Source organism: Cucumis melo, chromosome 12 (assembly GCF_025177605.1).
Source record: "Cucumis melo cultivar AY chromosome 12, USDA_Cmelo_AY_1.0, whole genome shotgun sequence".
Classification (NCBI taxonomy): Eukaryota; Viridiplantae; Streptophyta; class Magnoliopsida; order Cucurbitales; family Cucurbitaceae; genus Cucumis; species Cucumis melo.
The window spans coordinates 27,593,202-27,614,236 of NC_066868.1; the positions used below are offsets into that span (position 1 = coordinate 27,593,202).

General features: G+C 29.5%; 4 protein-coding genes across 5 annotated transcripts; 1 reads left to right on the top strand and 3 right to left on the bottom strand.

Annotated features, from left to right (window-relative positions):
• Positions 1 to 366: 366 nt before the first annotated feature.
• Positions 367 to 2,980, top strand: LOC103494395 (ADP,ATP carrier protein ER-ANT1). Its single transcript, XM_008455574.3, has 3 exons — positions 367 to 968; positions 1,634 to 2,005; positions 2,411 to 2,980. The coding sequence occupies exons 1-3, from the start codon at positions 708 to 710 to the stop codon at positions 2,723 to 2,725; spliced, it is 948 nt and encodes a 315-aa protein (XP_008453796.1). The 5' UTR covers positions 367 to 707; the 3' UTR covers positions 2,726 to 2,980.
• A 383-nt stretch (positions 2,981 to 3,363) lies between these two features.
• Positions 3,364 to 4,431, bottom strand: LOC103494467 (uncharacterized). Its single transcript, XM_008455694.3, has 3 exons — positions 4,002 to 4,431; positions 3,776 to 3,864; positions 3,364 to 3,672 (listed from the first exon to the last, which is right to left on the bottom strand). The coding sequence occupies exons 1-3, from the start codon at positions 4,303 to 4,305 to the stop codon at positions 3,364 to 3,366; spliced, it is 702 nt and encodes a 233-aa protein (XP_008453916.2). The 5' UTR covers positions 4,306 to 4,431.
• Positions 4,432 to 6,420: 1,989 nt separating this feature from the next.
• LOC103494248 (truncated transcription factor CAULIFLOWER A) lies at positions 6,421 to 11,959 on the bottom strand. Of its 2 annotated transcripts, XM_008455397.3 has the most exons (9): positions 11,545 to 11,958; positions 10,501 to 10,539; positions 9,019 to 9,097; positions 8,857 to 8,921; positions 8,235 to 8,334; positions 8,045 to 8,086; positions 7,469 to 7,510; positions 7,253 to 7,377; positions 6,421 to 6,994 (listed from the first exon to the last, which is right to left on the bottom strand). In XM_008455397.3, exons 1-9 carry the CDS (start codon positions 11,727 to 11,729, stop codon positions 6,886 to 6,888), a joined length of 786 nt encoding a protein of 261 aa, XP_008453619.2. In that variant the 5' UTR covers positions 11,730 to 11,958; the 3' UTR covers positions 6,421 to 6,885. The 2 variants fall into 2 exon arrangements, with proteins under 2 accessions (XP_008453619.2, XP_008453689.2); XM_008455467.3 differs by lacking the exon at positions 10,501 to 10,539 and having other exon boundaries at positions 11,545 to 11,959.
• Positions 11,960 to 15,968: 4,009 nt separating this feature from the next.
• LOC103494064 (agamous-like MADS-box protein MADS2) lies at positions 15,969 to 20,429 on the bottom strand. The gene is made up of 8 exons (XM_008455283.3): positions 20,046 to 20,429; positions 18,433 to 18,511; positions 17,872 to 17,936; positions 17,520 to 17,619; positions 17,380 to 17,421; positions 17,133 to 17,174; positions 16,491 to 16,657; positions 15,969 to 16,405 (listed from the first exon to the last, which is right to left on the bottom strand). Exons 1-8 carry the CDS (start codon positions 20,228 to 20,230, stop codon positions 16,309 to 16,311), a joined length of 777 nt encoding a protein of 258 aa, XP_008453505.1. The 5' UTR covers positions 20,231 to 20,429; the 3' UTR covers positions 15,969 to 16,308.
• Positions 20,430 to 21,035: the final 606 nt, after the last annotated feature.

Consider the following 21,035-nt stretch of genomic DNA (forward strand, 5'->3'; position numbering starts at 1 on the left):
GAAAATTCAATGATTTTGATTCCTTAAGAATGAAATGAAAATAAAAATAAAAAATCAAAATAATTTCATTTTAAAAGTACAAAGATCATAGTAAATCAAAATCGAACATACCATGATAAAAATATACGAGACCAAAATGAAAAATTAATTAATATTTAAATTCATTTTTTTACTATTTTATTTTGGATGAATTTGATAGATCAAAAAATCCAATTATCAACTAAACTAAAACCAATGGAACCTAAGAAAATTTGGGAGAGATAAGAACAGACATAGTCTATTTAGTATAGTCAATTAGGTCGGAAAACTCACTCGGACCTTGACAAGTTTGGAAGGTGAGAATTTCAAGGTGTTCTTTTTTTCTAAATAAAAGAATTGTTAGAAATTAATTTTAGATGTTAAAGGTCGAGAATGATTTGAAATTAAATTTTGTTTCTATTCCAATAAATTTCAACGAATCAAATCAATAAAATGTAAAATGTAAAGAAAAAAGAAATCATCTTTCTCCTCCTCGTGGTTCTTCGAGCTGGCAACCGCACACAACCATCATGTTTTGTTCTATCTGAAAAGAAAGAGCTTTTGTTCCTCGTCCTATCAATTCCCATCTGGGAATTTGTTTTTTTTTCTCCCATCAATCATCTTCTCTGTGTTTCGTTGCCGACGAGCTCCACCTCCACGTTAATCTCATCTTCCGGAGCTACAGATTCATGGCGGCAACAACATCCCAGAAATTTTCGGCGGATTTTGTGATGGGTGGAGTTGCTGCTATTGTGGCCAAGACGGCAGCCGCACCCATTGAAAGGGTCAAGCTTTTGTTGCAGAATCAGGGGGAGATGATAAAGAGAGGTCATCTTAAAAACCCATATCTCGGAATTCATCACTGTTTCAGAACTGTTCTCAAAGAAGAAGGCTTTTTGTCTCTATGGAGGGGAAATCAGGTTAATGTTATTCGATATTTCCCTACTCAGGTAACCCTATTCTTCTTTTTCTTTTTCTTTTAATTAATTTGCACCCAACCTTTACCATTCCTTTTCTGTGTTTGCTTTCTCTTCAAATTTTATTCTGATTCTTCCCTTCCTTTATTGGTTGGTATGTTCTGTGTTTCCTCTTTCATTTAACGCCATATTACTATCAATTGTTGAATTAGCATTTGGGTGAAATCATGAATTTGATTGATACCACTGATTTAGGAACTAATTAACATCTTAATCCACATGAAATGAAGGTTTAATATCCTCTTTCATAATTCTTATGAACTGATTGTTTTGTGTATCTTATTTCATGTAATACCATATTAGCATGAAGTGTTAACTTAGTATTTGGATGAAATTATGAATTTGAAAGATACCACAGATTCATGATCTAATTAACATCTTAATCCTCATTAAATGAAGGTTAAATATCCTCTTTCATGATTCTAACGAACCCCATTGGGCAGTTCATGCACAGCTCGAGCCATCTGACCTTACAACGTTTAGGATATTTTCATGATTCTAATGAACTGATTGAGGATTATTTGTTTTTATGTTTAAACTTTTAGCTTATTTGTGTTTTTGGACTAACCTACCAAATTTTTAAATTTATGTTATTATCTCCAAATGCTTTTACAGAAGAGAATTTGAATTGCCCATAGGCTTTCAACTTTGCATTCAAAGGTTACTTCAAAACTATATTTGGGCGCTCGAAAGAGAAGGATGGATACGTCAAGTGGTTTGCTGGAAATGTGGCATCAGGAAGTGCTGCAGGAGCAACTACATCTTTGTTTCTGTATCATTTGGATTACGCACGCACTCGGCTTGGCACCGATGCAAAGGGCGGTGGTGTTAACAGTCAGCACCAGTTTAAAGGGATCTTTGATGTGTACAGAAAAACATTGTCAAGTGATGGAATTGTTGGTCTATACCGAGGATTTAGCGTTTCGATCGTTGGAATTACTCTGTACAGGGGCATGTATTTTGGGATTTACGACACTTTGAAACCTCTTGTTCTGGTTGGACAGTTTGAGGTAAGGATCTATTCTGTTCAGGAGATCAATTAGTTTTGGTTTTTCTTCTTCTAGGTAGATGTTAAACTCGTACCTCAAACCTTTTACTAGAAGATATATGGAAATTACTTCAACCTATAACTTAATATTTGGCCAAATATCTATGAAATAGGCAACAACTAAAATACTGTTTATTTACTTCAACAAACATATTAGTATAACTTACAACGGTATGTCTAAATCAATTACCTTCGTTCACCTTTCATAATGGCAAGTACCCAAATGATGGTCTTGGGATCTGCTTGTTGGAGAAATACAATATCTTCTTGTCTATAAGCATGGATAACTTCAATTTATTTGCTTGCCTTTCTTTTCTACCTTTTCTTCGAAGTCCCTTGAAAGTATGTGGATTGTTGTTTTATGCAGGGGAACTTTTTTGCTAGCTTCTTACTGGGGTGGAGTATTACAACCTTTTCTGGGGTATGTGCTTATCCTTTTGACACACTGCGACGAAGAATGATGCTTACATCTGGACAAACCATGAAGTATCGTAGTGGTTTGCATGCATTTTCTGAAATCATTCGTCATGAGGGCATTGCTGCTCTTTTTCGAGGAGTCACAGCCAATATGCTTGTTGGTGTTGCGGGGGCTGGCGTTCTTGCAGGTTATGATCAATTGCACCGAATCGCATGTAGACATGGTTATTCCTTTGGAGGGCAACATCAAATAGCCTCAAAATGACTGAAAATGGGACACACTTTTTCCTGGTTCGACTTCAAAATTGAAGTGGATGAATAGCAGGGAGATTTAAACGAAGATGTTGATTTGATTCACAAAAGAAAAAACCCTCGTGGAGTGAAGAAAGAATTCTAAGGCATTGTCTTTGTATAATCCATAAGTACATCTTCATTTGTTGGTTATTTATATAAGTTATGACTTAAAAATTGAAAATACAAATGGAAGAATTGCTATGAGAGTACAACCTTTACTTTACAATATCTCTTCCATTTTCTTTTATCCCGATCATCAGGTCGAAGTAGTTTGACAAATAACCTAACTTAATGATTCTTACTAATATTTCCGTTCCTTTCGAAGGAGGGGCCAACTAACTTTCATCAATATCAGCCATGGATTTCTACTTAAAGATATATTTGCTTGAACAATAGGATTACAGAGCAGGATCTTTGAATAACTCTTTGTAGGATTGAATCTACAATTTCAGAACTTTTTGTTGTTGATTCCTGTGTGAAAATTCAAACTTTACCCATAAATGCAGCAACATCTAACTCCTTCATAGTATAGCATAAGTCCAAGTTTGTGTCTAAACATCGTATTCACTTTGTAACCCAAAAAAGGTGGGAGACTATATAGCAGAAAGATCAAGCCAAGAGCCAGAAGTTCTTGTGACTTTTGGTTGTGATCAAATATCCTCCAATCTTTTTGCTCTTCTTCCTTAATGCAATGGTCATACAAGATGAGTTCTGAATGCAATACTCCGCCGTCGCTCGACAAGTCTTCTTCTTCTTCCTCCTTCGACTGCGTCTCTTTGCCCATCTGTTGAATAAACGTCGAAGAAGTGGCCTCTTCCTTTGACCAAGTACCAAAAGTGAAAGTTTGTGCTTCTTTGCTTCCTCCACAATTATTGGACCTCTTTCTTTCCCTTCCAGCAATGCTACCTCTACTTGCACCTACTCAAGGCAATTCAATTCTACCCATTTAGATACGTGCAGCTGACTTAGACACTCGCAAACATCAAAATCGAAAAAGGGCATAGGATTAACATAAATTTACCTCAGGCTTTGCCTTTAGGCACATACTTCTCATAGAAAAGAGAAGCTTGTGGGCCTTTATGTAATTCACCTTATTACCAAACTCAAAACCTGCAAAAAGAAGAAACAAACACGATATTACTAACATTACTTTCGTCTCTAGAAGTCGGAAGTTTAATCCTCACTCCATCAAAAGACAAAAATAAAAAAGTAACACATCTTCTCTTCTGCTAAAAAAGAAAACAAACCTATGAAACTCTCACGTTGAAGCTTCAAACTTTTGAGAACATGAACAAGAACAATGGTATCATTTTTCTGAACAGCATGAGAGAGTGTCCATTCCAAAGCTTCTTTAGCCTCAACACTCCAATCCACAACCACCATTACTCTGTTCCCATTTTGACATAAAGCTTTAGGGTTATCAGAACTAAAATCTCCTTCCCCACTAACACCACTCCCTAAAAGCTCCCTTTTTTGAACATTTTCCACTGAATCTGAGATGGGGTTTTCTTGTTGTGACTTAGAACAGAGCAAGAAACAAGCCATGGACATGGACAAATATTTCAAGCTGCTCTATATCTCAAAAACCCACCGATTTTCTCTACCCATTTAAATAGTGATGAAGATAAATGCCAAAATGAAGACACATAAATGGTGGATAAAGACAGCAACGCATTGACTTTAATATAGTGTGGAATTTTGAATGTCTAAACTTTGTTGCATTAAAAACTAATGTTGTTTTTATTGTTTTGATGTCAAACGATGGTAGGGCTGTTCCTAGTTAGACGTGCAGCACATAAATTTTTGGAAGGCAAGTCTTTACAAATTTTGCTGCCACATTCATTATTATTTTAAGAAAAGAAAAGAAACAAACCCTTTTCTTCTTATAATTTGAAATATGAATTCTTTGAATTATTTCACACGAGGCCTCCCTTTTATTTGTCTTCTTCATTTGATTGACTCATTCTACCTAACACTCTGCCCTTCACAATTATTTAGTCACATTCATTTTCTTCATATCATTAACCCCATGCTTTAGGTCACCAATTTTAGCTATAGTTCCATATTTTGATTCCTAAATCTACCAAAGTTATTTATCTTTGTAATTTTTCCACTTGAATATGTTTGAAGCTCATCCCATATCATTAATGAATGAGCTGATTCTTATCTTTCTTTTTAACACATTACTCTTTCTTTTTTTGTTGGAAATTTTGTTATTACGTCATGTAATTCGAGAAGAGAACAAACTTGTTTTTGCGGCTTCGACATCCTTTCATTGTCATTATTTGATTAAAAAACAGTTTTTTCTTCTTCTTCCAATTAGTATTCTCTCCATCATTCTTGATTATAAATTTTAGTAGTAATTAAACGACCACTGTTAAGTTAAAATCATAACTTCTATCGAAGAATAAATGTATTTAGGTTAAGTTTAAAATTTTAATCTAATATATATATATATATATATATATATATATATATATATAAATATAAGAAGAAAAGAACATAAGATCGAAGAAGAAACATAAAATTTGAAATTAATTTCATTCAGCCTCTAAATTCAACAATCATCTTTTGTTTTTATGGTGAATTGAATTGAATAGCATTGAATTTGTTTCTTAATTAAAAATGAAAATATTAGGTTGAAGGGTATGAAAATATATAGAGAAATAAAGTGGGAATATGGGTTGCATTCCAAGTATGGTACTTCAAACTTAAATGTAATAAAGGGTTCAATAAATTTCCATTTCAATTATTGTTAGGATTGTTGACTCACCCACCCACATTATATTAATTTCCATTTCTTTTCTTTTCCTTTATTGAGCACACAATATTAAATCCTTTACTTGTCTGTGTATATATATATTCTCTTCGTATCTTTTATGAAATTATAACGTGCAAAATCGATTAGTAACACACGATCAAAATGTTTTACTACGAAGTACTAATGTTAAAAGTAATCAACAGTGAACTTGTTTTACGTACGATAGAGACTCGTTCGGTGCTTACAAGACAAGAGATAGATTAACCATCAATGTACGCTACAAAAAACTCCGAGAGGCTCATATTAATCTTAATCTATCAATAACTAAACAATGAAGTATAGTAGAATATTTTGATGTACAATTTAATCCTTTTCCTACAAGAAACCCTCCTAATCAATTTGAGTCTTTTACTACTATAGTAATTGTAGGTATTTGGTGAAAATCAAAGAAGGGATTTGCTTTGACTTGGAAGTAAAGTGTGACATCTGTCATTCTCAATTTAATAGGATGTCATGTCATCCATAAATAATGGCACAATACCATATTTTTGGAGGAAAATTTCAATATATAACTATATAAAGTCACATCATTTTCAAATAAAATAAAATTAATATTTTAAATTATTTTATATTTTTCCCCTTACTCATTTCCCTTTCTTCTGCCATTGACAATGCTGCTCTTCCTTATCACCAGTGTACCATTGAAATTAAGAATGATGTTGATATATATATATATATATATATATATATATATATATATATAACCTCTCTCCTAGTTATTTCCTTTTACATTATTTCCAACTATATCAATAACCCAGATGGAAAATGCAAAAAATGAGCATGGAGTAGTGAAATACAAAAAATGAAAAACAAAGAGAGCAAAAGCAGTATTGCTAAATTTGAGGTTGAGTAAATAAAAAGTTATTAGTGGGGTTGGCATTTATACAAAGTATATATATACACAATAATCATATAAACTGTGCCTTATTATCTATATATAAAATGTCTCATTTTGGGAACCAATAATAACAAGCCTATATATATATATATATATATATATAGCTCCATGCTAGCTTTTCTCTGTTCCCATGGCGTACCCTTTTAATTTCCTTAATTACACTTACTAAAAGCTACGGTACAAGTTTTCCACAAAGGATCCAATCCCAATATATATCCATTATCCAACAGGGGTTGTTCATACACCTAAAGAACAATATTTTGTGATATACTATATTACTACTACAAGACAATTACTATATTATTATACATACATACATATATATATATATATATATATATATATATATATATATATATATATAACAAGCCTTACAGTTATTATAAGTCTTGTAATGTATATATGTATTATTTTAGTCACCAAGGTGGTGGCGGAGCATCCACGGCGGGAGGAGGGTATCGGATCTGTCGTGATTGACAGTGGAGTCGTTCTCTTCGGGGACGTGGGTTGTATAAGGACAACTGCAAATATTATGTCAATACAAAACTTAATATGGAAACGACGGCTTAGGTATGTTACGAGTTTGGAAGTGATTTCGAAATAGATTAAATAATGTTTTTGGAAGTGATTTTCTAAGTAAAAGTTAAAATTAAATTATTGTCATCATTTTCAAAATCACACTTTTTTGGATGAAAGTTTTGCTATTATTACACTTAGAAATGAAAGTTTCCTATCAAAATTAGTTTTGGATGATGATGCTAATTAATTAAGATACTAACCTCATGCTGAGAGATTGAAATGGTTGAGGTAGAAGAAGTGGAGAAGACTCAATGGCATTACCATCCTGCTGCTGCTGCTGCTCCATTAGTGGATTGTGAGCTCGTGATTTCTCCTTCTCCTTTATCTATTTATTTAAATCTCACTAACATTATTAAACTTATATATATAATATATGGTATGCATATATTATGAAGGTAACAAAAAATCAGATATACCTTCTTGCCTAACATGTTGTTATGCTCTTGTAGTACTTTGCCCTGATAAAAAAGATGCCAATATAATTAAACAACACACATATTTTTCCTTAACAGGAGCTTCAAGTGATCATATTGAAGCTAGCTAGGCTAGGTAGCAAACTAAAAATAAAAAACAAATTATAAACAGTTTAGGTTCATTGTCGTTGAGTTTACAAGTTAACTCGCATTTAGTAGAACGTCGAAAAGATAACGAAATCACAAGATAAACCAAGTGTTCGAAGTCATTAAAACTGCTCTCAAGGCCGAATACCTCGTTTCTTCACCAAAATATTATTGCCTACCTTCCGCTCCTTCCCTTCTCACTTTAGTGATAACCAAACGTTCGAAACAAAGTCCTTACCTATTTTCTTAATATGCCCTTAACACTCTAATTTTTTAATACACCATCCTCTCAAATTCGACCTTAAATTTATATATAATGATTAATGTGTCCCAGGAGTTGCATTTTTTTGGGATGAGAAGTTTCTAAAGAGTAGTGGGGTGAGGCCAAAAAGGGAAAACAAAAGTGAAGAAAAGCAAATCTTAAAGTTTTACCTTTTTCTGTAGCTCTGTAATGGATTCATGCATGAGTTGGTTCTGTAATAATATAGATAGAATTAATGGTTTTGGAGATACAGTCAACAACAAAATATTATACTATATATATAAAGTAAGTTAATTAAATTAATATGCCAAACTTGAACATATAGTAAATAAATAAATGTGTGTGTATATATATATATACCTTCCTAGCTCTTATATGCTTGAGTGCAGAATCAAGTTGTTGCTCAATATTTTGGAGCTCTTTTAGACTCAATGAGTCCAGATCTTCCCCCATGAAATGCCTGCAATTTATTCCAACAAAGTTTGCTCCTTTTCATGATTGTTAAATGGTTTTTAAAAACAACTTTATTCGGTATGTTATTCATAACTCATTAACTTAAGGTTTTGGATTAATAGGCGATTAGACACTCTTCATTCTTTAAAAAAAACCCTATATAAAACGAAAACATAAAACTCCAAACAAAAACAAATGAAGAAATATAATACCAACGAAACATTTAGATCATAAAGACTACTTACCACGTGTGAATTTCTATGTTTTGTTCCATTTTGTACTCAAATTTTAGAAAACAGGCCAAGTTTATTAAACTAGAAGAAAAGCAGTTTTTCAAATTTTTATTTATACAGTTAGAATCTGGGGGTTTTTCTTTATGATAAAGTGAAAACTATAATAGAGGAATTAAGAGAAAAATGAAAAGCATATTTGAAAATAGAAAACGAAGACCTGATTTTTATATATACCCAGCCATATTACTTAGAATTTCAATGAAAAAGCACATGACCGAAAAAAGAAAGAAATGAACCTGTGGTTTTTCTGTAAAACCTCTATTCTGGCTTTAAGCTTTGCATGCTCAAGTGTCCAATTTCCCTAAAACAAAATCCAATACACAAAGTTTTCATATATATATATATACATACAAAAATCTATAATAATATAATATGAAGAGCTTAATTTGGTAATGTACATTTGATAGGCTATCATTTGCAACAAGTCTCCTCTCTGCATATGAATACCTTTCATAACGCTCAAGAATTTTCTCCATGCTGTTCATTCAAAACTACACTCATATTAACACAAATATAATACCAATAATCCCATCATATATATATATATATCAACAATTATCCATTTCATATTCATATCAATTACTCTCTTAAAGTTTAAATCTTTTTAACTTCTAGTAATACTATATTAACGTATATAATACACAATTACATTTAGAACATAATTTAACTGACATAAAAATTGTACAACTGATTTCAACGTCAAAACGTGGGATTCTCGATAAGAAAAATCTAAGATGGTGCGAAAATAATTCAAATATGTTACGTATGTTAACATCCAAGCTTACTAAAAGTATGCAGCTCCTTGACTACTAAGTAACTCAAATCAAGAAATTAAATCTCAGGGCATTATGTAATATAACATATAATGCAATCATGATCATAATCAACATAATATTGAAAAGATTAATTCTATGAATACACAAACTTTAGGTAAAAGCAAAAGGCCCAGAAAGAGATTATTCATAGTTAGAATTATATGAATATAAAATAATTGACAGCATAAATTGAGTGAGTTTGAGAATGAAGAAAATACGAAATCATTTGGTCCCAAATATATAAAAGCACACAAAATCAGTAAACGAGGAACATAAGATTGATCAATTCTCCTAACTCCAAAGTTTTTCCTAGCAATCGATGAAAGTTTAATATGTAAAGAAATAAAGAAAATATATCGTAAAGTAGAACCGAAATTTTAATCAATGAAGCTTAATTAATGGGAACATATATATTTTTAATTAAAAAGCTAAAAGATTCGAATGGATGTTCAAATTGATGACATAAATATACTGAGAAAAGATAAATGGAAGTTTATTTGATGAGTTATAAATGAGAAAATCTTTTTCTAAAAAAAGTAAATAACATTTAATTAACAATAGAGTACAAATATTAAAAAAAAAAAAAAAAAGGAATTTCATAAGAAATCGAGCTTCCATTAAAATTTCTTCCAGAACTACTTTGGAGTGCTTTTGACATATTTTGCTTTCAGGTAAGATTTGAAAGAAAAAACATTTTTTAGAGCAACAAAGAAAATTGACTACTAATTGAAAAAATAAAAAAATAAAAAAATAAAACTACAATCATAATGATTAGTAATGTGAAAGTTGCAAATAATCTGTTTAAAACTTCTATTACATTCAAAGTCATGTTCATAATTATTCTTGAAAAGACAATTGATTCTAATGCTTTGGAATACCTTTTTACTTAAAATGAAGGATGGGAGAGATGAACTCCTAATTGGGATTCACTTCATTTCCAAAACCTTTTACATAACTAAACAAATCACATAAAGAAATAATAGAAATACTTTCGACTTATGAGAGCAGGACATAGATTCTCAATATAAACACATAACTAAGCAGTTACAAAAACTACTTCCATACCTGAAATGAAAATTCAAATTCTGACTCATATTCATTTCACTATAAAAATAATAATACATATTAGTGTAGTACTTGAGTTTATATTGTTTAATATCAAAAGCATATATAAAGAGAAAAGTTAACATTCTTTTGTAAGATTAACAAAAAATAATTTAAGAAAATTATGAGATATATGCTTTGAGCTGAATATTGAAATACTAAACAAATTAACACTTCATCATTTATCAATACATTTTTACATTAAACACATATTTTTATTATTGAAAAGAAAGATCCACTCAATAGTAAATATATTAATTAAAACAACAAAGTGTATGAATTTGTGGAGTTTGTGTAGAATTCATCCAATTATACAACAAATGCATCAAAGAGAGGTGGGAGGGGGCCTAGGTGTGTTCTTCATAGCCAAAGAAACTTTTAACTTTACTTTCTTCCTTCTTTTTATTTTCCTCCATAAATCAACACTAAAAAAAGTGATTAAAATTAACAACCAAGAGAAATTAAAGAACAATGTGCACAATAACACAGACAAGACCAACTTGAACAAGTATTAATGTTTAAAAACGCAATACCAAAATTAAATCTCGAGAAATTCGAACATGCTTTAAACCCAAAAAAACCAGCATGTAGACTTTGAATTTTCGAAAAAGATGATTCACAAACACAAACACAAAAACATAAAACATGAAAATATGGATGTTTATATATTGAGTTATATAATTCTAAAAAACAGTGTAAAAATATAAATCATGCAAGTACAGATAGTTGAAAAATCAAAAGGAGAATGTGTGATTAGACTCTCAGAAAACAAAATTTCATGGAGAGAGATAAATATATATATATATATATATATATATAATATATATATATATATATATATATTATATATATATATATATATACACATATGAGGATTATATATTATTATAACACAGAAGAAAATCAATAATTTAGAAATTTACCAATATCTTCAACAGCAAACAAGAAACACAGATGGGGTTATTGAAGATTACTGAATACATAAAGAAATAAACTTAAACATACCAAGAATCAGTCGAGTATTCAAAGAGCTTCCCCTTGGTGGAGAAAACAATAAGAGCAACTTCAGCATCACAAAGAACTGAAATTTCATGAGCTTTCTTCAATAAACCTGACCTTCTTTTTGAGAAAGTCACTTGTCTATTAATTTTGTTCTCTATTCTCTTCAATTGCACTCTCCCTCTCCCCATTTCAGTTCAAACTTCAAACCCAAATAACAAAATTCTCAAAAACTAAACAAAAATTAAAAAAAAAAATCCCCCCAGCTTTCTCTAGCCCTCTTGCTATTTCATTCAAGAAATAGTTGTGGGGAGGAAAAAAATGAAACTTTTGGTATGAAAAATGGGAAAATATGAAACTTTTGTTTGTTAGAGAGAAAGGAAACAATATTGGAAGATGGGGTAATAATATTTTCTCTCTCTCTTTTTTTTTTTTTTTTTTTTTTTTGGTGTTAAGATGGGTGGTTTTACAAAACCAGAGTGGTTTGGTCTAAATTGTTGTCGAATTTTGATTGGTCAATGAAGGGTGTCTGTGATGTATCCTTTTGGCTGTCACCATCCTTGGTTTTTTAGGCCACACCCTTAAAGGGACCTATTTGTAAATTTCAAATATATTATATTTTGCTATATTGTTGTGTTTTTTGTTTTCATATATTGAAAAATTTTCTTTTATACTATGGTTGGATGTATGATGATGTGAAACAGTTAAATTACTGACATGAAATTTACCCTTCGTTTTTAGCATATTTATGCAATCAATTGCCATTTCTTGTTGTGTACTACAATACTTTTGTTTTTCCTCTAAAGTGGCCTTCTTCCTTCCATATTTCTCTCCAAATACTTCCATATTCCTCATGTTTTAATCAACCCTATTATGGGTATTTTAGTCATTCTGCTTTGGAACTTTAGGGTTGTTTTTCGGTTGGCATCTCTCTATCGTTTGGCCGACCTATTTCCATAAAGGTTGTAACTTTATGTCACTTCTTCTACAAATGTTAGTTGTTCGTTTTTGTAGTCTCTAAAGAGGAGAATGAAGTAATTAACTACTGCCACTGTGGTTGTTTTGTTTTTTTTTCTTTTAATACAACAACTACAGTGTTGGAAATTAAACGTAGCTCTGATCTCTAGAAACGAAAAACATATAACAAAACTTCAAAATCTATCGATAATAATCACTGATAGATTGTTATCCACGACACTGATAGATTTTGCCATATATATATGAATTTTTTTAAAAAAATAGCAAAATAAATTAAAATATTTACGAACTATAACAAAAATTTTAAATTTTTTCAACGATTCAACTTCTATCGCTGTCTATTAATGCAACTGATAAAAGAATATCAATATCTATCAAATGTTTGTTATTTGTAGAATCTGAAATTTTGCTATAGTTTATAAATATTTCGTCAATTTTACTATTTTCTTTTTTATAATTCCTATATATATATATATATTATATTTAATCATCACTTATTATATATATTCTTGATCTTAAAAAAAAAAAAAAGAGAGAAAAAAAGTTAGTGGACGAAAAGTTGGTAAAATTAGGCTTATTTTATTCTCTCCCTCTTGCGATATTAAATCTCTACATATTCTTTCTGATATTTATGTCAAACGTCAACGCAACAAAAAAATAAAAACTTGTTGAGCATTGGAATATTCTTAAATTATTTTCTAGCCACTATTTTCACTAATATTATTTTGTTTCTTTAAAAATAAAAAAATAAAAATACTAACTCTGCATCTCTTAATTTTATTAGTAAACTATTTCTTTTTTATAATAAATATTTCTTGAATTTTTTTTCGTGCAATTAAAATATTGCTCTACTTTAAACTAATCTTAAAAAAAAAAAAAAAAAAAAGTAGTGCCCATACTCTATCTATATTTTAATTGTACTTTTCCAATAGTTTATATTTTGGTCCCTATAACACACACTCACATACTTTTTAATATCTTACTTTGGTTATGTATTCATATATATATATATATATAGAGAGAGAGAGAGAGTATGCTTTCAAATAATTAAGTTTATGAATATGACCCTCTAAGTATTAATGTAACTTGAACACTTGAACAACAATGGTTAATTAATGTAATTAATGACAAAAATCAACAGTAGGATACCCTTCATAAAAAATATATAACGGAAAGATAAGGTAAAACATAACCAAAATTCAAATCAACTCATACACTATCATTAGTTTAGTAAATATCGTGTTAACTAACATAACTCAATTAATGTAAATGTTCTATCGTTGATCTTTTAAGTTTAGAGGTTTGATTATATATATATATATGTGTGTGTGTGTGTATGTATGTATATTTGATAATTTTTAATAATTAATATTAAGTTTAGTTTTGGTCAATAATTCAATAAATAGATTCCTTCAAATTGAAACCATTAGGGTCATTGACACACAATTTAGGGTTTCTATTTCATATACAAAAGTTGACCACATGGCATGCAAACACCTTGATCTCTTCAACTTTTTGAGAAATTAAAAAACAAACAAAGAAAAGAACAACCTTAAGATATCTTTAATTTAGGTTTGACCTCTATACTTTTATGTGTTGTTATATGCCATCCAATCTTAAAAGAGTTTCTAATAATAAGTTTATGAATGGCAAGAAGTACTTTTGGTTTAATACCAAATGTAATTAAAAGTTCTTTTTTTTTCTATGAAAAACCGATGTAATAACTCTCCAAACCCTAGAAGAGAAAAAAAAAAAAAAAGATTTTGGAATTCAAATTGAACATAAAAGTTTAATTTAAAAATTAGACTTTATAATCAAACCAAAATTTTGAGTTGTTCGAAACGGACGAAGTCGAGTTGTGTATGCACTTTCAAAAACCCTAGAAAAATGGTGATGGAATTTTCACATATTAGTAGGGTTTGATGGCAATAGATAGCCAAAAAGAAAAAGGGTGGTATATATAATTACTATGAAAGAGGAAACTTTCCTACAAGGGTTTGTTTTTTTGTCAAAGATTAAAGAGAGGAAATAAGAGAAAAGAGTGTAGAAATTGAAATTGCAGATAGTAAGGGTAAAGTATAGAAATTGAAATTAGAGATAATAAGGGTAAAGTTAGGGTATCTTTTCAACCCCATCTTTGACCATTTTGATTGCCCTAATTTGGTTATGAAACACACTCTCTCTTTTTCTTTAAAACATTTATAATATATTCCCAAAACGTGGTGCTTTATCTACCTCTTACTTCTCTTCTTTTCTTTCTACCCCTTAATTATCTCTCTTATCTTTCCCATTCAAGAAAGATACACACACTTAAAGTTTCAATATACACTATTATCAACTACATGAAGACATCCTAAGTGTACGTGTAATTTTGTAACCCACTCTTTAGTGCACGATATAATCGTTAGTGGTTTAGTCCGATTGGAAATTTATTTTCTCTTTATAGCGTGTCTTTTGTTCTTACCGAAGACAGTATTTGTAGTTAGTTTAGTTGTTCATAACATTTAAGAAAAATATTATATGAAGTTTATTAATTATCGAATTCAAAAATTAAAATGAAAAATTTAAAACTTCTTTGATAATTTGACCATAAAATTTATGAAATGGTTTCATACATCATTTGAAAGTGTTGTATTTTCTTATTCTTTTGATACCATATCAAATAAACTACTAAGGTTTTGATCTAGCCCTTCAATATTTATTCAAAACACTGTTGATAGTTTAAGAATAATTTTCTTTTCCTATTGTGACATCCCAAATTACAAAAAGATAATTGGAATTTGAATCTTGAGCATAATATTTATTTATTTTGTTAGTTAGATTAAAATATATATATATATATATATATAATATCCAAATTTTATATCAACAATAGTGACAATGTTTTGAAATATCCATTTTCTAGAATCATTTTTCTTTCAAAAGAAAAATAGTGAGAAAATGGATTTCTAAGTCTATCATCATGAATGATTCAAAAAGAAAAGAAGAAATTTATGATTCCTTATTTGACATAAAGATTTTTTTAACTTTAGATGTCCAATTCCTTGCCACGTGTCTTCTCACCATACCTTCCTTGAATTAAAACCTTTAATTCCACACTTTTTTAATTAATTGCAAAAAAAAATGTTGAAACTAAGCCCAAATTAATTGATGATGGGCCTTAATTTTAGGCCCAAATTTACATATGGGCTGAAGCCTCGTTCTCTTTTCACAACTATTTTGTTTCCAATTTTAATTTCTTTTTTTAAAAATATTTTTGTTTAAAAATTAAAAAAAAAAAAAAAAAAAAAAAAAAAAAAAAAACTCTTTGGTCATTATATTTTCAAGTTCGTATATAGTTTTAGTTGTGAAAAATAGTGTTAAGATTAATTAAAATTCAATACATATAGGTAAATTGATAATAGAGTTCTTTGTGAATTTTAGGAAAGAAAAATGCAAAAAAAAACAATAGAATTTCTTTTAATGGAAAAGGCAATATATAATTAAAAATATAATTTAGAGAGTTCATAATTACAAGTTTTCATCTATTATAGATGAGTACAAGCTAGAGATGATAAGTAAAATGAGAAACGTTTGATAGTTGAGATACAGACCAAGTTTCAAATTCAAATACTAGATTATTGTGATCTCTTAATAACATTAAGAATCGAGCACGGGATTAAGTTAATTAACCGACATTATTCAAAAGCTATATGATATATAAGATGGTTTCTTCTTCTTTTTTTTTTTTTTTTTTTTTTTTTTTTGTGGGTAGAAGACTATATGATTTAATTTTGAGTTTAGGTCATAATTTTAAATCATCCAGCCAAGGTGAAATGCATTACTGTTGACATTTTGGGATGGATCAGATCCGACATGATTCAATCCCATTGAGCCAATAGAATTGTACCTGAACAAACCCCACAACACAAAATTAAAATTTTACATAAACAAATAAATTATATGAACTAGATTGAAATTATTTATATATATACCCAATTTGTAAAGTGGGAGTGTGTTGAATTCTGGGGTGGAAGAAAGCATCCGACTGTGAAGCAACACCACGGCTCGGATACTCCATGTTGTGCCCTCCTCCGGCGCCGCCTTCCCAGCCCCATGCCGCAGCTGCTGCCACCGCCACTTGCGCACTGCTTTCTTCCAGCTGCACTCATAGTTTCATACATTTCGAAATCCAACCCCGCTAAGAGTGAGTTTGAGATGACTTCCTCGAAACCATCGTAAGATTATATATAACGATAACTTGAATGAATAAAAATGATTAATTACATTTCATCGATAAATCTTACTGTATACACAAACCAACTCGACTTATAATTTTGTTTAAATATTTACTATATCGATCCTTTTAATTTCTAGGTTAAATATTCAAAAAAATTTTGAAAAATTAAATAGAAATTATTTCGGGAGTAATCTATTTGTTTCGTGATACGCTTCAAGAACATACAACACAAATATAACTTAAAAGAAATAATTTTTCGAAAAACAGAAAAGTTTATCACGTGACAAACTGTGGTTGGACAACTGAGTGAGATGCACAAATATAAACACAACCCAAATTGCACTCAAATATATAAAAAAAGAACCGTATCCCACAAAACAAACTTGTTCTTTTTTACCTTCTTTTTTAATCCTCGATTGTCCTCGACAAGCATATGCTCCTGCCATGCACACTAAAGTGTTAATGTACAAAAGCTTCATCATCAACCATATATCTTGTTCATATATCATGGTCGAGAGATTTGTTGTAGTATATATATGAAGATCAAGTATAAATTTATGTGTATGGTATCAATTAAAACATATATAAGTTCATTTTTTCTAAACAAAAACAATTAAAAAGAGAGAGAGAGAGAGAGAAAGTACCTTTTGTTGAAGTTCTGCGAGTTGGGCAAGTAGGCTTTGTGTCTGTTTAAAGGGAACAACAATGTAATATAAACTTGTGTAATGATAATATAACTTATAAGACTATGTGTATTGTTATTGTTATGATTATTAAAGTATACCTTAGTGGATCTAATGCGCTCCAAGGATGTCTCCAGTTGATGTTCAAGTTGCTCAAGTTCTTGGGCATTCAGTGGACCTAAATCTTCTCCCAAAAGGTTTCTATATATAATAATGTAACACAGTAGAATTCAAATTCAAAAACTTAACTAAAGAATCTAAACAATTGTTATTCCATTCAGGTTCCATTGATAATTAATACCGCAGTCTAATTCTATACCATGAAACATGTAGTGCATCCATGGATTTCTCTTGCATATAAAATTAGGGCAAATGGGCAATTCTTTCTCTTTTTCATTATGGAGAAAATGTTAACTAAAAATTTTATATATATATATATATATCTATGTATACCTCTGAGATTGTTGCATGAATTCAACTGTTGCTTTTAGATTCAGATAGTCATCAAAGCTCTGTGGCTGCTTGCGGGAAACATCAAAAATAATATATATATCATAAAGCCTAGGTAAAAAAGTAGACCAAGATATATATGCTACAATAATGCTTGTTATATATATTTATATATTTAAGACACAATATCCTATGATTGCATAATATTATTGGTCAGAATCATCACAGCCAAAAATCTTATATATTGTCTGTCATATGATGTTTTGAAAGACATTGAGAGTTAAAAGGAGTGTGTGTTAGGGTCTGGATGTATCTCCAAACATATTTCTGGACTTCATTTATTCATGATTTAGCAAAATTTATATTTAGGTTTGTTTTTTAATAGAATCAACAATTTTCATTAAGAAAAAAATAAAATAATGTTTAGATTATATCATATGATAAAAAATAATACAAGTCTATAAAACTTTACCATCTAAAGAAAGAATTTCCAACTAGGTAAAATGTTACCCAAAAATATTACAAAATAAGTTCGAAACCGAAGACAAAAGGCTATACACTTACTTGATTCTCACTTACTTGATGGGTAGCATTCATTATACCATAACTACACCTTCGATATTTCTCGAGCGTTTTAGTCATGCTTATCACAAACAAAACAAGAAGAAAAGAAAAACTAAAGGGATTTAGGATAAATATTAATCAATCAACATATCACTCTCATAAACATTAAAGTCAATACATTACATAACAAAGTTAATTAGAACTTTTCTTAACATTTATCTACCAACAACCTTTCTCTAACTATATCCAATGATCTTCTTTAATGTAATAATAACGTAACCCCAAATATATGATTTTATAAAACAAAAAGGATAACAACATCTCTTTTATCCAACTTTTAAAGTGCTCCAAAAAAAAAAAAAAGGAAGAAAAATTGAAGAAACAAAATGCACAATAGGCAAAAAGATACACTTTCTTCAAAGATATAAACAATATATGACAAAACCCTATCAATAAAGAAAACAGAAGGTGAATATATAATTGCTACTGATTACTACAAAATTCATTAGAACAAAGAAGACCATGAAAAGGATTTTATTTATTTTTATTTACTTTCTGTTTTTTTGGTGTTGGAATAATTATTTTAAGTCTCTCAGCTTTCAAACATCATGTCTCTGATCTGCCACAGAAATCACAACAGTAAACAATCAAAGTACAAACAAAGTACTTTTTAGTTCTTAACAAATTTTCAGAATTTTAATAACTTTTTATTTTACACAGTCCCCAATAATTAAACAAAAAATAATAATATTGGTTAATATCCTGAATCACTCCTCAAAACTAGGGGGAAAATGATGAACTCCCAACTTTCCTTCTTTTAGCCATAATAATCCATCTTGAAAATTTTGAAGAAACACACAACAAAAACCAAAATTAAACAATAATTATACATTTCATGTTATCAAATCACTTCCAAGGACCCCAAATAGTAATAATAATAATAATAAAAAAAAAAAAAAAAACCCATAAACCCATATCATATATATCTCTACAAAGATTAGAATCTAAAAGGGTACTGATCATCTCTCTTAATTAAGAACTAAACATAACATTATATATTAAACTCACATCCCATAAATCTTACAATAGTTAATATTTTTTCAAATTATTTGATACAACAATTAGATGATTATTCAAATCATCTTAAAAAAATAAAAAAAGAATTCCTCTTTTAAAGGGCATCAAAACAAATCCTCTCAATTACTCGATCAATTTACATATATACTCAACTTTTTCTTCTTTTGTTTGATAAATACACATCAAAAATTGTTAATTTCGTTTCAAAATGTTTAAGAAAACGACTCAGATCTATAAATTGAAAAGAGATTATATAAAATACGTAGATCAACTAGTGGAAGTATCATCAAGTTGTAAAACACATACAGATCTTATTTCTTGAGAGAGTAGAACTAGTTGAGCCATGATTAGGGTTATAAATTGAAATACACACATATATAGATGCTTATACAGAAGAAGAGAAGATGGATGGATGCAAAACCAAAAACAAAAAACAAAAGGCTAATATATATATATATATAGAGAGAGAGAGAGAGAGAGATAATATTACAAAGAGATGGAAAATTGGGGGAGAGAATGAAATGAAAAACATATACCTAGAGCCACTACAAAACTCAAAGAGTTTACCACGGTTAGAGAAGATGATGAGAGCAAGTTCAGCATCACAAAGAACAGAGAGTTCATAAGCCTTCTTAAGCAAACCATTTCTTCTCTTTGCAAAAGTGACTTGCCTGTTAATTTTGTTCTCAATTCTCTTCAATTCAACTCTTCCTCTTCCCATATTATTTAATATATATTCAAATTATATATATATATGTGTGTGTAAATATATATATATACTCTTTCTAGTCTTGGCAAACAAACTGACCAACCCCTTCTCAGTTCTTTCTGATTTTTCGTTCTAAAAACATCAAAAGAAAACGATTACACGAGAAAAGAGATCAGAACACACTTGGAAAAAAAAAACCCTCAACTAGAAAAGAAAAAACATTTTAACCTTTTTTTAACCACTATAGATCTTCTTTTTCTTTCAGGTTTTTAACTGTATCTCTCTTTTCATATAAATAACCACACCTAATCTATAACCAACCCTATTCCCCTCTAATTTCAATTGAAAGTCTAAACATTTAATTTCAATACGTTTTATCTTGATAAACTTTGTGTATGAGACTAATTACAATTTAATATATCATTTTTAGACTCTTGATCCAAATTTCTTTAAAATTAGTTTCGGTAATTTTTTTTTTTTTTTTTTTGAACAAGACACTGTGTTTTCAATCATGTTTATAAGATTTCTTTTCTAATCGTTCGTAAATCGAAATTCAAAGGGTTTATACAAATACATAAATGAATATATTGATGCATCAACTGTTTTTAAATATAATCCTAGAAAAATAATTGATACATTTCTAACAAAATTTAGGGTACAAATTGATACACCACGTTAAAGGGTGTGTGAATTGAAATTTTCTCTCTTTTTTTTTTTATTTTTTTTTTATAAGTTTTATATTTTATGGATTTGATATGTTGTAAGTAATAATTCCTAGGGTATTGATGTGTATTGAAATAACTATACACTGTCTGAG